The following is a 15,398-nucleotide window of genomic DNA, read 5'->3' on the forward strand; positions in this document are numbered from 1 at the left end:
TCATCTGGGCAATTGTAATATGAGTGGAATCTGTAACTGAATCCATCCATTGATCATTCCAAAAGCATCTTCACAAGTGATTTCACTTGCTCCTCCAACTATGACCATTCTGGGAAGCGTGACTGTGAAATTCAAATTTCATCCTTTTTTTCTTTGTGAAAATGTAAAACTACATCTTCATTATTGAGAGGTAATGAACAATGAAACACTTTTTCATAGGAAGAAAAAAAAAAAGGAAGCAAGCAAGCAATCCAGAAAGCCAATAAGGATAAGCCACAAAACAGGGAGGGTGGAACTGAACTCAGAATGCATAGGAGTTTCCAAGAAGAATAAAACGTATTGTCCACAGACTTGGGCATACATTTCCAGTAATACACAGTACTTCTCAGCAAACTTTGGGTGTCTTAGCTTTGGCTTGACCCCTGCACATATACAGAACTTCATGCACACTCTGGTGCAAAAGTAAAAAATGTCATTGGAGTTTATATTTAATCAAAAGTTTTCTCTCTCTCTCTGAAGAAATATTTTCTCTAGCATAGCGTAGAATTTATTCCATAACATTTGTAAAACGCTAAATCCCGTGCCATGCACTGTACTAGAGTCAGAGAAGTGAGAGATGTCAAGGTACAGCCGTCTCAGTGGGTCGCTGTCCTACGGGAGTTTACATTTTGTGGAACACAACAGTTTCCCCTTTCGGAGTTTTCACCTAGCCACATCCAATCCCCCCCCGTAAATAATTTTCTATGAAAAGCCTCTTTTTTCCTAATCCTTGTAAATACTCTCGCTCTCGGAGATCTCTTTGCCCTGGAACTGAAGTCACTTTGGCATCTCCCTCTGGATGTTTGGCAGTTATTTCTGATGCGGCCGAATGGCCTGCTTGCTCTATTCCTGCATCTATTCCTGCTCTATTCCTGTCATCCCGGTGGCAGGATGACAGTGACCCCCAAAAGTTTCCAAGACCTAAAGAAGCACAAAGCGCAGACAACTCGGGCGGTTTCCACCGCTCTTCTATCTGGGAGCCCAGAGAATGTAAGACGGCTGGGTCAGACCAGGCGACGCTGGCAGCGCAATCCTGATGGCGAGTTGGAGGCTAAACCCACAAGTCGCACAGCGCAAAGAAGTCAGAGGCCAGTCTGCAAGCCCAAGTGTGAGACAACTAGTGAGTGTCCATCCCTGCTGGACTACAACGACCGGCAGGCATCGCGTCGCGGCGGCAAGCTCCGCTTCGGGACCCCGGCGCAACGGAGCCTGGGAAGTGAAGTCTCCAGGCGGCCTGAGTCGCGTCGCGAAGTCAGAAGGGAGGCGTTGCTAGTCCGCTCCATTAGCACGCTGGTTTCTGGCGGGGCTCCGAGGCTCTCGCTCCCGCTCAGGATTTTCGCGGGCGGTGGGAGCAGTATGGCTTGCTTGAGTAAACTCCGGCGGGAGGAGGGAGATGGGAGTGGATGGGGAGGCGGGGTCAGCGGAAGCGGCAGGTTGCTTCCTTCTCCTCACGCTCCCTCCCCGCCTCTCCCTGAGGGAGTGGTGGGAGGGGGAGGGAAGGGCAGAGGGAAGGTAGTGACACGTGTCAATCAACCCCCCCTCCGGGGGGTGCGCGCTCCGGGGCTCGCGCCGAGGGCTCGCGCCCCTGCCTCGTGCCTGCGCCGCTCGTATGTAAATGAGGGCGCGTGACGCGGGACGCAGATGGACAAGGGAAGAGAGAGAATGGCCGCTGCCGCCGCCGCTGCTGCCGCCGCCGCCGCCGCCGCTCAGTGCCGGAGCCCTCGGTGCGCGGCGGAGAGGAGAGGATTCCGGCGGGAACTCGACTCTTGGCGCCACCGCCTCATGCACTGTGTAGGTAAGAGAGACACGGGCCGGGGCCCCGGCTCCGCGCGGCGACGGCTGCAGCAGCCCGAGGAGTTTGTGGCTGAGGGGGTTAGTTCAGTCTCTCGTTCGGGTCAGTTCAATGGGGGAGCGCGATGGGAGCGGCGGCGGCGCGGCGGCCCCGGCGCTTGCCTTTTGTCTGGGGGCTCTCGCCCTGCGCGGTTCGCGCTCCTTCCCTTCTCAGCTCTTGGGCTCCTCAGGAACTGTTAGTTCGGACCCGCTCGCCGAGCCCCCGAGGAAACCTCTGGCTCGCGCTCTCCCCGAAACTCCGCGGTGCCCCCTCGCCGCCCGCCGTCCACCCTGTCGGGGGGAGGCAGCGGCCCGGTGGGTCGGCGCCGGGGCGGAGGGGAGCCTGCGGGCAGGGCCGGCGGGAGGAAGGCGGGCTGGTCCGCGCCCCCGCCGGGCGCACACACACCCCCTTCTCGCCGCCGGGGGCCGGGCGGGTAGACGCGGCCGAGTTCCCGGTGACTAGGACCGGGGCGACCCCCGGGCGCTAGCGGGGCGGGGGTCGCGGGTGGGCCGGCTGGGGGCGAGGGGCGGCGGGGGCGTCGCCCGAGGGGCGGGGGCACCCAACTCTGCCCTCTCGCGCTCGGCGGCGACCGCGGCGGCGGCGGCGCTGTGTGTACCTCTTTAAGAAGGAGCTGCTCGAGCGCTGACGGTTGGGATTTGAAGTTCTTCCTCCCTCTTTGGAAGTCTGGACGGATGGGGGGTGTTGCCATGGCGACGGCACCCTTCTCCCCCCGCCCCCCTTTCCTCCTCGCGGACGCCGGGACGACTCTGGTCCTCTTGTACTGTCATGTGATGGACCCTTCCCTGCATGTACACGCACGTCGCCCTCCCCACCTCCCATCCCCGTTCTCTTGTAATTCGGTCTTCCCTTTTGGTGGGGTGGGAATCGTTTTGCTACAAACTTCTGGGCTTGGGGCTGTCATTCTGCGGGTTGCTCGGGGTGGCAGGAGGTGGTGGGAACTCCCCACCGTGCCGCCGTCGCTTTTTTGTCTGAGTGAGACGTATGCGAGGAGCTGTTATCCAGCAGGTTGGTTTAGTGGGCACAGAAGGGGCAAGGAGGGTTATGGGATGGGGTGTGTTGTGCCTGTTTGTTTTGGAAGGCGGTTGCGGGTAGGAGAGTAGGGGAAGAGGTAGAAAGGAGGGTTGCATTGTCTTAAGAAGTGGATGGATAGCGGCAGCAGCTTGCTCCACTGGCGATTAAATCTTAGCATTTGGAGTTGAGGAGTAACCTTAGTGCCTTAAGAAAACAACTCTCTTACCTTCTTTCCATCTGTTCTTGCGCCACCTCGCGCCCCTTTTCCCCCACCCCTCTCAGATTTGTTTGGTTAGCCTGAAGATCTTTCTCGTTTTTCACTAGTGAAAAGGAGATAGTGGTAGGATAAACTAATACAGCCTCAGCTCAGAAATGTGCACTGCAGAAAACGGTGGAAATAGGGAAATGACAAGAAAGAAGATTGCTCTGACTAGGAGCATTTAAGTTCACTTTAGGCAACTTAATGTTTTACCCTTATAAAATATATTTTGGTTTTATTTAAGGAAACATTCTGGGAAATAGCTTTCTTTAGTCAAGTATTTATGAATGATTTAGTTCTTAAAAAAAAGTAAAAAAAAAAACAACCCTCACGGTATTATTCTTTTATAAAAATGTTAAGCTGACTGTTGCTAGTGCTTCCTAAATACAAAATGGACCCGTTTTCACAATTGCTTATCTAAAGATCTCTTCCACTGACAACCTGTGTAGAAATTGTTGAGTTCGTTCGGTTAGAATCAGGCAGAATGACAGCATTGAAACCCTGGCTCACGATATAATTGTGTTAAGTTTTGCCGCGGCACACAGTAATTCGGAGGTGTCTTAGGTCAGTTTTTGTTTTAGAATTCTTTGGGTTTTTTCCCGTATCTTCTTACTTAGATCCATGAAATATGGCTCTGTATCACAAAAATATGTGTATTTTGAAAAGTTGTCAAATTTTAATTAAACACGATGTTGGCTTTGATGGAAAAGGGGGTTTAGAATATCTGCTTTACCTACTTGGATACTCAAGTAGGATTGGAAGACATTGAAAATTGAGTGGATGTGGTATGTCTCACATGCAATCTCTATATTACATTTTTAATGTAATGTGTATAACTGTACTGTATTTGAAAGGAAATTTTTTCCTGGGCTCTAATTATATTTGAGAAATGTTTCCCATAGTCCTAGTCAGGAGACCTAGCAAAATCCATCTCATACGTTTTGTCATTGTTATTTTGAAATAAACAGTAAAACTCCTTTAAACAGGATATACACTTGTTGATTGGGTTTTTTTCCCCCCAGTATCCTATATGTGAAGCACCTATTCAGATTGTGAATTGGGATTAAGTGTAGTTTGTGTAATTATTTTAAATTGCCTCTTGCTATTAATGTGCTTACTTTCAATACTATGTAAACATATTTACAAAAAAGCCATATTCTTTTTCCTTTGCATGTGTGTGAATATTTATATGTATGTATTTTTGCATTGAATATATTCAGTGCTCTTATTGCTTGAAATAATTTTTATAAAACATTACACTTTCTACCTTTGAAAAGAAAATGAAATGACCCAAAAGTCTTTTTTTTTTTTTTAATGTTTATTTGTTTTTGAGAGAGAGAGAGAGAGAGAGAGTACGAGCAGAGAGAGGGAGACACAGAATCTGAAGCAGGCTCCAGGCTCTGAGCTGTCAACACAGAGCTGATTGCCGGGCTTGAACTGGTGAACAGGGAGATCATAACTTGAGCGAAGTTGGATGCTCAACTGACTGAGCCACCCACGCGTCACCTCGCCCCCTCCCGCCCCCACCACCAAAAGTCTTATTTTGAAATGAGACATAGGAATTGTAAGCAGTAATTTAGGGTCATATAACAAATTAATATTGAGCCAGTAGTGAAATTTTAAATCTCAGTTCTTAGCCTAGGTTTTTAAAGTAACCTGATTTTTTTTTTTTTGTAACTCATCTATATTATTCTAATTTCATGGAGGAAAAAGATCATTTTAGTTGTCATGACTGCTGGTAGTTAGCTAAGATGTTTAACCCTTGATAAGGAAAGTGATGTTTGCCTTTCTCTATTTGTGGAACTCATGTCTTTAGGTTAGATTTCTGACTACTCTGTACTTTATTCCTGGTTTTTCTTTATAATTTAATTGAAAAGTTGTTCTACAAATTCTGTGTCCTAATCAGTAGTTCTATTTACAATTTATAATTCGATTATTTTTCTATCATCATCCTGTACTATAATTTGAGTATGCTCAGCTAACAAATGTTTGAGTGCTTACTGGATTTAATAAATAGTATCCTAGGGGCGCCTGGGTGGCGCAGTCGGTTAAGCGTCCGACTTCAGCCAGGTCACGATCTCGCGGTCCGTGAGTTCCAGCCCCGCGTCGGGCTCTGGGCTGATGGCTCAGAGCCTGGAGCCTGTTTCCGATTCTGTGTCTCCCTCTCTCTCTGCCCCTCCCCCATTCATGCTCTGTCTCTCTCTGTCCCCAAAATAAATAAACGTTGAAAAAAAAAATTAAATAGTATCCTAGTACTCATTATGACTATGATTATGACTCATTAAGTGATAACAGACAAAGTCCTGGATTTTATGGAATATATAATACAGTTAGTATCTGATAAGTCATAAAATTTAAAACAAAGTAAAGTTGAGGATAAAGGAAATGCATTAGCATATTTTTAAGCATTACCAGAACTTGTATAGTCCATTAGGATAGTCAGTCTGGGAGACAGGCCAAGTTTTTGTTTTTCTACTTTTTCTTAACTTTTAATTTGGATAAAATTTCAAATTTACAAGAAAAGTTGGAAGAATAGTACAAGGAACTCCTGTATACCTTTACCCACATTCACCAGTTGTATTACATTTTGCTTACATTTTGCTGCATTTGCTTTATCATTATTGCCTTATATCTATTTATCTATGTATTTTTTTTCTGAATCATTTGAGGATAATTTGGTGACATCATACCTCTCTACCCCTAAATTCTTCAGTGTATATTTCCTAAAACCAAAGACATTATCTTACCTAATCACAGTGTATTATTAAAACCAGGGCATTTAAAAATGATATAATACTATTATCTATTTCATAATTCATGCTCAATTTTTATCTTTTATCTATTAGTCCCCTTCCTCCCCCCACCCCACATCATGTATCCTGTGATCTCTTTAGTCCTATCTCTTTAGTCTCTCTTAACGTGGAACACTTCCTCAGCCTTTCTTGTATTTCTTGACCTTGACATTTTTTAAAAGTACAGAATGGTTATTTTGTACAATGTCCCTCAATTTGAATTTGTCTGTTGTTTTCTCATGACTAGATTGGTTATACATTTTTGGCAGGAATACCTCTAAAGAGATATTCTCTCTTTATCAGTACATCATATCTTGAGGTTCGTGATGTTGGTTTGTCCCAATGTGGTGATACTAGGTTTGAAAATTTGGTTAAGGTGGTGTTCTCCATATTTCTCCCTGAAAGTTACTATTTATCCTTTTGTAATTGATATGTAATTTATGGGAAAATGTTTCGAGGAACAGAATATCTACATAGTCACACCCATATTTCACTCACAAGTTTTAACATCCTTTCATGATTTTCTATCTTCACCATTCCTTCTATAATTAGTAGTTGGTATTCTGTCATAAAGCCATCTTTCCCATCTCCTCTCCACTATTTATTTATCCAGTTATTTCTATTTGTATGAACTCCTGGATTATTATTATTATTTTTATTTTTATTATTATTATTTTTTTTTAGAGAGCGCACACCTATGAGCTGGGGAGAGAGAGGGAGAGAGGGGGAGAGACAGAGAGAAAGGGAGGGAGGGAGAGGGAGAGAGAGAGCAAGAGAGAGAATCTTAAGCAGGCTCCACGCTCAATGTGGAGCCTGATGCAGGGCTTGATCCCAAGATCCTGGAATCGTGACCTGAGCCAAAATCAAGAGTTGGATGTTCAACTGACAGGCACTCCTGAACTCATGGATTCTTACTTTATTTAATGGTTACATCCATTGCTGTCATTATTTTGATTCCCAGATTGTCTCAGGTTTGGCCTTTGGGTGCCTCATCAAGCTGGTTCCAGTGTTTTTTACAAATCACATCTCTCTACAACCCCTCTCACCCTTATCTCTCAAATGATTTTTTTTTTTTTAAAGTTCATTTATTTTATGAGAGAGAGAGAGAGCGTGCGCGAGCACCTGAGCAGGGGAAGGGAAGAGAGAGAATCCCGAGCAGGCTCCATGCTGTCAGCGTAGAGCCCAATGTGGGGCTCGGTCTCATGAACCTTGAGATCACGACCTGAGCTGAAACCACGAGTCGGATGCTTAACCAACTGAGCCAGAACCATGAGATCATGACCTCAGCTGAAGTCAGACGCTTAACTGACTGAGCCACCCAGGTGCCCCTGAAATCAGATATTTTATACATCTAACACACCTTAATTTGAACTAGCCACATTTCAGGTGCTTATTAGCCACATGTGGCAAATGGCTACCTCATTGCACAACGTAGTTCTGTGGTGTAGTAGCTCCAGCCAACTCTTGATACCATGGTACCACTTACTTCAGATTGTTGATAATAACCACACCTATAGCTTAATTTATCTTCCCCCAAATCTTTTATTTGTATAGACTAATACAGCAAATAAGTAAGCTCTGGAGCTAGACTACCTTTGAAACCTAGTGTTACCACTTACAAGTTGCCTAATCTCTCTGTACTTTAGTTTCTTATCTGTAAATTGGAGATAATAAAGTGGCTTGAGAATTAATTATGTTGATATATGCTAATATGTGTCTGTCATATAAAAAACATTCCATAAATTTTAGGTGTTATTATTAGTGATTTATACAAGTTATTAGCAGCTTTGAGCTTTATGCTTTTGCCAGTAGATTCTGTCTGGTGGGAATGCTGATACACAATAAAAGGATCATGAGGCATGTTAGTGGAAAAGATAGTGAGGGCTTGCATTATCTGTATTAAGGTTAGTTTAGAGCCACAGAGTCAGGGTTTTAGAATCACTTAGTCTATCACTTAGTATAATCCTGTCTTTTTATATATGGAGTGACTAAAAAGACATTTGATGCCTTCCTACACTCTAAGGAATCTTTTGGCTTTGTAGTAACTGAATACAAGAAATTAGTTTAAATTCATTAAAAAACAATCTGTATCCTACTAGATCATACTAGATCATCTTGCAGCTACTCTTTGTTGGTACCTACTCTGTATTTTACGCTTCCTTAAAGCTTTGCACTCTGCAAGTGTTTGTAGAGTGCAACTTTCTTCCAAACTACCTGTGCCATTTATAATAGCAGTATCAGTGTCAGAGGATAGTCTCTTCCTCTATTTTTAACCTATGAAGAAGTTATGGGAGCGACTCATAGAGCTGTGACACTTAAAAGATAGGGCAGTCCAGGTAAATAAAATTTTAGATAATCAACTTGACATTTCTTTCTGGCTACTTCTTGCCTTCTGATCTTTTGTCTCCCCACAAACTTCTTCGTCATCTTTTCATTACTGCCATGTAAATTCCAAAAGGGTAGATTTACTTAGAAATCTTAATTTGATGAAGACTGGTATGGATGGATCAGCCACCCAAAAACCTTGGCACTTGGCTGTAGCCAATTTTTTACCCATTTAAAAAGGTGTAAATTATGGCACTAATAATGTTCACCAGGAAAATGGAATCTGTGTTGATAATGAGTAGTTGGGTGTTTAAGACATGTATCCAGTATGTCTTTAAAATAGGCAGGTCTGGGGCACCTGGGTGGCTCAGTCTGTTAAGCGTCTCACTTTGGCTCAGGTTGTATCTCGCGGTTTGTGGGTTCAAGCCCTGTGTCAGGCTCTGTGCTAACAGCTCAGAGCCTGGAGCCTGCTTCAGATTCTGTGTCTCCCTCTCTCTCTCTGCCCCTCTCCCACTCTCTCTCTCTCTCTCTCTCTCTCTCTCAAAAATAAACATTAAAAAATTTTTTTAAATAGGCACGTCAATGGATTTTACATGTAAAATTTGAAATCCCTTATACTCCTGGATTATTTTATACTTGGGAGGGTAAAGTTCTGCCATCCTTAGAAACAAGTAGTGTGCGAATTTTGTATTTTTGCAAATGTTAGAGGCTACAGGTTGGTCTCTTCATGTCCATACTACTTCCCTTGACTGGCTATATATGTGTATCCCTCAAGGCTTGGCTGTGCACTTTGAGAAGTTGTTACTAAGTATTTCCCCCATGCTCCCCTGACTTGTCTGACTTTCAGCCCTGGTGTTTAACTAACAGTGCAGTCTTGAGAGGAGAAAGCAACAAAGGCATGTAGATTTTGGGGCATGCAATTTTTTCTCCCTTATTAGTAAATCTAGTCTTTCATTTATTCTACATTTTGTGTGTGGACTTCCTATCTTTTTCTTTTTTGATAGTATTCCTTCTTCTTGGTGTGTATATATATGGCCAGCATTCATGGGTGATAACAGTTGGTTAGAGCACTAAATTCGTAGGTTCAAAATTTTGGGGACCCATTTAACTTTATTAGAGTCCATACTTAGGGCTGAATCTATCATTAAGCAATTCTTTCAAAAGTTTTTATTCACCACAGAAGGTAAGAGAATTTGAAACTTAATGAAGGATCACTTTTCTCTCTCTCCTCTCATTTTATACAGTTTTCTCATAATTGACAAGAAACCTAACCTCACTTACATTCACTTCTTGTTTTTCTTTTTTATTTTATTTGTTGCCAAGTTATTATTACTTTGTTTGCACTGTCTCATAGATTCAGTTTTTATCGTGAAGTAAGCACTTTGGGGAGATTCAGATAAGATTTTGGTTTATATCAATATCTGCATTGCTGGTTTTATTGTGTTTCAGTCTATATTAAATCATTATTTGAAATAACTGCTTTGGTTTGTAGTTTACAAAGCAGTAATATCTCCCATTTGTCTTTCTTCATCAAGTAAGTACTAATAACCGTATTCAGGAAGTACATCATAACTTACTAGACTGCTTCTTCCTTATTTGTATGTCTAGCTTCTTCTTTAGACAGCCTATACATTTTCATCTGCTTTTACTTCTTTTTTGTATACATTGCCCCAAATTCTTGAGTATCTTTTTAGTTGTATGTTCTACCCTGCATCCTCAGTAACTTGTAATTATAACCTAGAGTCTTTTCTAAAGTATTTACTGAAAAACAAGTTTTCATTAATTCATTCAGATTGGCCAATTCATTTCTTTTTTTTTCTTTTTTAAATATTCATTTATTTATTTTGAGAGAGAGACATAGAGAGTGAGCAGGGGAGGGGCAGAGAGAGAGAGGGAGACAGAGAATCCCAAGCAGGCTCCATGCTGGCAGCCCAGAACCCATCATGGGGCTTGAACTCATGAACTGTGAGGTCATGACCTGAGCTGAAATCAAGAGTCCGACACGCAAACAGTGGAGCCACCCAGGTGCCCTGGCCAATTTGTTTCTGATGGGTATGTGCAAGGTTTGTGTGTAGGAAGTAACTTGTCCAGTAGTCTTCATATTTAAGTAGTAAATCATTTAGGGACAAGGGACTGAGTCCTAACAAATGGTAGAAAGGACTAAGAATTGAAGGAATATGGTTTTTTTTTCTTAGCCTTAATCATTATAGCCTTTGGCACAAGTCATTTTTCTGTAAACTAAGATAATATCTGTCCTTACATGTTCACTATTTTTTGTTTTGGGGAAAGGTGCTGTAATACTTATACAGTAGTTTTTTTTTTCTGTGCTGAAGATATAAATTAAGGAATTATCAGCATAAAGATGGTATTTAGGGGTGCCTGGGTGGCTCAGTCAGTTAAACATCCAACTGTTGATTTCAGCTCAGGTCATGATCCTAAGGTTCATGGGATTGAACCCTGCCTTGGGCTCTGTGCTGACAGCGTGGAGCCTGCTTGGGATTCTCTCTCCCTCTCTCCCTCTGCCCTTCCCCCACTCATTCTCTCTTCCTCTCCCTCCTCAAAATAAATAAATAAACATTTAAAAAGAGGACGATATTTACATCCATGGAAATGGATGAGATTACCTAGGGGTAAGGGATAATTAGAGAGTAGAGTACTCTATACCATGTCTTAAGAAATCTTAACATTCCCTGGGCAGATGAAGAGGAGCCCCAAGGTAAGGCCACTGAACTTTTACACTGAAAAGTAAGACAACAGGCTATAAGTAGGAAAACCAGGAAAGAGTAGTATCGCCAAATCTAAGAGGAGATTGTTACATGTTGTTGAGATGTTAAGTATCTTGAAATAGGGAAGTATACATTGTTTTTGGCAACATGGAGGTTCTAAGTGACGTTATTAGTAAATTGCAGCAGTATGGTGGGGAGGGAAGCTACATTGTAATAGGTTAGAAAATAAGAGATGTGTATAAAGGATTATTAGACTACTCATTTGAGAAGCTACATTGTGAGGAAAAAGATAAATGGGGCAGTAATTGGAAGACCCTGGGGTCTAGGGATGTTTGTTTCTTAAATAGGAGATACCATTATGGTGGGGACTGCTTTTTTGAATCAGTAATATCAATGATTAGTTTGTGTGTTATTTAATTAATCTCAGACTTGATAGCAACAATATGTTGAGACAGATAAATAGGATGGGCTTGGTTTGAGTGACTCAATGTGATCTCTAAATGTATCTTTTTTTTTCCTTCAAAAATTTTTTTCCTAATTAAGTTCATCACTAAGATATGTGTGGAATTAATGTTATACAATTTAAAGAAATGATTTTTTTCCAATCAATTTACTGTTGTCAGTTAATCCTCACAGATCTTGAGTCCTACTGTGTGGCAGTTGATGGGGGGGGGGGGGAGTGTTTAATTCTATGTTTCTTCCTTACTGGGTTCTGAACTGGAAATAGACTTAGGACTCAAAGATCAAAATGTTAGCTTTTTAGGTAATTAGGTTGTATTGGGGTTCCTGGGTGGCTCAGTTGGTTAAGCGTCTGATTCTTGATTTTAGCTCAGGTCATGATCTCAACAGTTTCGTGAGTTTGGCTCCATGTTTGGCTCTGAGCTGACTGCTGACCAAGTGGAGCCTGCTTGGGATTCTCTCTCTCTCTCTGCCCCTCTCCCTGCTCGTGCTCTCATGGTCTCTCTCAAAATAAATAAATAAATTTAAATGGTGAGGTTGTATGGACAAATCAGACTTCTTTACTCCCTGTCCTCCTGAATTGAACTTACCAACAATCAAAGAGCAGTTAGAACTGTAGACCTCTTCTAAAATACTGGGAAGTTCTGGGCCTGGTAGAACTTGGTGAGTTTACCATGTGATTTGCTTATTGGTAAGGTGTGACCATCTAGGCAGAGTAAGAGGGAAGCTTGGCCATGCATGAAAAGTGACCTTTAAAACAACAATTCATCCCACTAGGAACAACTATCAGGATGCTGCCAATATTAGTCATTCTTCTTTCCTTTGGGAGGACTCAATAAGGGGTAGAGAAAAGGGCAGAAGCTTCTTTCAAAATACTTCCCCTAAGAATGAAAATTGTTGGGAGAGGTGGGGACTGTGGGTGTGTAAAAAGCTTAGTGTATAAGAAATAGGGCTTAGACTTTGCTTTTATTAAAGCACTCACAGTTGTCAGGGATGTTAAGTATCAGAGTTGGTATAATATAACGGAAAGACTGAAGAGGGAGCAATTAATTTTGATTTGAAGGATCTGAAATGATGAAACTTCAAAAGATTGAGTGAAAGCAGGAGTTGGCATACTTTTTTTATTCCCTACACTGTACTTTTCAGCTCCTGATTTATTTATTTTATAACTAGAAGTTTATACTTTTTTTTTTAATGTTTATTTTTGAGAGAGAGAAAGAGAGAGAGCAAGTGTGCGTACCAGCAGGGGAGGGGCACAGAGAGAGGAGGACACAGAATCTGAAGCAGGCTCCAGGCTCTGAGCTGTCTACACAGAGCCTGACACGGGGCTTAAATTCGCAAACTGTGAGATCATGACCTGAACGGAAGTCAGATGCTTAACCAAAGTTGGATGCTTAACCGACTGAGCCACCCAGGTGCCCCTGGAAGTTTATACTTCTTAATCTCCTTTGCCTGTTGGGCCCATCCTTGCACCCACTTTCCCTCTGGCAATCACCAGTTCTCTGTATTTAACATTCTAGGGTTTTTTTGTTTATTTATTTGTTTTTAGATTCCTCATATAAGTGAAATATTTGGTACTTGCTTTCTCTGATTTATTTCACTTAGCATAATACCCTCTAGTCACATCAGTACTGTCACAAATGGCAAGATCTCATTCTTGTTTATGGCTGACTTACGTCTCTGTCTATCTATCACATCTTCATCCATCCATCAATGGACACTTGGGTTGGCTGTTGTAAATAATGCTGCAGTAAACATAGGGGTGCATATATCTTTTTGAATCAGTGTTTTTGTTTTTGTGGCTAAATACCCAGTAGTGGATCATATGGTGTTTCTATTTTCAGTTTTTTGAGGAACCTCCATACTGTGTTTCCTAAAGTGGCTGCACCACTTTACATTCCTGCCAGAAGTGAAGAAGCATTCCCTTTACTCCACATACTCTTCAGCACTGGTTATTTCTTGTCTTTTTGATACTAGCCATTCTGACTGGTGTGGGGTGATATCTCATTGTAGATTTGATTTGCATTCCTCTAATGATTAGTGAGTGATGTTAGCATCTTTTCATGTGTCTGTTGACCATCTGTAGGTCTTCTTTGGAAAAATGTTTATTCAGGTAATCTCATTTTTAATTGGATTTGTGTGTGTGTGTGTGTGTGTGTGTGTGTGTGTGTGTGTGTGTTGAGTTGTATATGTTCTTTATATATTTTGGATATTAACCCCTTACCAGATATATCATTTGCAGATTATCTTCTCTGCAGATATCATTCAGTAGGTTGCTCTTTTGTTTTGTTGATGAGGTTTCCTGTGTTGTGTAAAAGTTTTTATGTAAAGGGCTGGATAGTAAATATTTTAGGCTTTGTGGGTTATATGGTCTCTGTTGCAGCTACTCAGCTTTACTGTTACAGTGCAAAAGCAATATATAAATAAATGAGCATGGCTGTATTCCAATAAATTGTTAACAAAATTCCAAAATTGTTTACAAAAATAGCTGGATTTTGCCTATAGACCATAGTTCTCTTATCCCTAAATTAAATAATCTAGCAGGAGAGTAGGGTGGACGGAACAGGCAGAGGGATAGTAAAAGCAAAAGGTATAGAAGTCTAAATAATGATATATTCTGAGAATATTCAGCACTCTAGAGTCATTGGAATATAGACTGGGAGTAGGGAGTGGGACTAGAAGTATAAATTATGGCCTCTATAAGGAGGAAATTATGAGTCTTGAAGTTTTTCTGTTTTTAATGGCTAATAAGCATGATCAGATAAGTTGGCTTATGTTCATTTTGAACATCTGCTGTTGGTTCAGGTTTAAGGGTTTTTTTTGTTTGTAATAGTTTTAAGAAGCTCAAATTGAAGCAGCCCTTTTAAGTCAAAACTGGGAAATGAGCAATCTCCACTTCAATATATTAATTAAGATGTTGGATTGCTGAAGTACTTGCAAATGGCACCCTTCTTTTCTGTCTGGGTTCTGAACAACTTGAAAAATGAAACAAGGAAAAAGATAGGAGCAAGAATATCACTTCTATTGCTGATTAGATCAGGTTAGAGGAACAGCTTGGGAGAATCACGTGGTCTGGCATAGGCCAACTTAGCCACCCTGTTCTAGGCATACTAGGGAAGCAGAACAAAATATGAGCTCTCTGCAGGTATGTTTTCCCAATAGCTGACTCCCAAGGGGAAAAGGAGCAGAACTGAGCTCTGTCTACTCAATTATTCTTTGCAAAATCACCAATTAGATCAGGCAGTTGACTTCCCTAGGGGTGAAGAGAGGCTGATATTATGCTTGTGAAGCATCCTTCCTCACAGAAACAAGGAGCAAGGAAAAGGTGTTATTCCTCCAATAATCCAAGCTACTTTTTGCAGTTATATCTGGAGGTAAGTTTACTGGAAATGATACAACTAGTATTATACTGAAAACAAGTCAAATTTACATATTTTGGATGTTTAAAAATATTTCATTCTACTGTTTGAAACTACCATGTTTCTAATTCTTTTTTTTTTTTTTTTTTTTTTTTTGGGTTTTTTTTTTTAGAGAGTGCTCATGCAGGGTGAAAGGGCGAGGGAGAGAGAGAGAATCCTAAGCAGGCTCCACACTTAGCGCAGAGCCTGATGCTGGGCTCAATTCAGGAACCATGAGATCATGACCTGAGCCAAAATCAAGAGTCAGATATCTAACCAACTGAGCCACCCAGGTGCCCCACAACCATATTTTCTAAACTCTCACTCTTTTTAATGAACTAGATTTTCTACAGACCTGTGTAAGATACTTAAGTAAAATGTATGTTTGGTGAGAAAAGAAAGACAAGACTAACTTCTTTATCAAGTGACTTTTTAAATTTAGAAAGAATAGAGAACTGTTTTTTTAAGTGGAAAAAACAGATACTTTGATAAAGAGATGATGCTTTTAATCAGTTCTGACTGTGGATACTTATCCAA

General features: G+C 41.6%; 1 protein-coding gene across 10 annotated transcripts in view; it reads left to right on the plus strand.

The window, feature by feature from the left end:
- Positions 1-1,476: 1,476 nt before the first annotated feature.
- Positions 1,477-15,398, plus strand: part of LCORL (ligand dependent nuclear receptor corepressor like) — a 176,745-nt gene continuing 162,823 nt past the window's right edge. For 3 of the 10 annotated variants that reach the window (XM_040487198.1, XM_040487177.1, XM_040487187.1), the window contains exon 1: positions 2,478-2,896. In XM_040487198.1, the coding sequence (XP_040343132.1) occupies positions 2,563-2,896 (334 nt within the window). In that variant the 5' untranslated portion in view covers positions 2,478-2,562. Of the gene's footprint in view, positions 1,835-2,477; positions 2,897-15,398 lie in introns of those variants that run through there. The other 7 variants (XM_040487253.1, XM_040487256.1, XM_040487204.1 and 4 more) reach the window with 6 other exon arrangements.

This window comes from Herpailurus yagouaroundi, unplaced genomic scaffold, assembly GCF_014898765.1.
Source record: "Herpailurus yagouaroundi ecotype Mexico unplaced genomic scaffold, PumYag 28, whole genome shotgun sequence".
Lineage (NCBI taxonomy): Eukaryota > Metazoa > Chordata > Mammalia > Carnivora > Felidae > Herpailurus > Herpailurus yagouaroundi.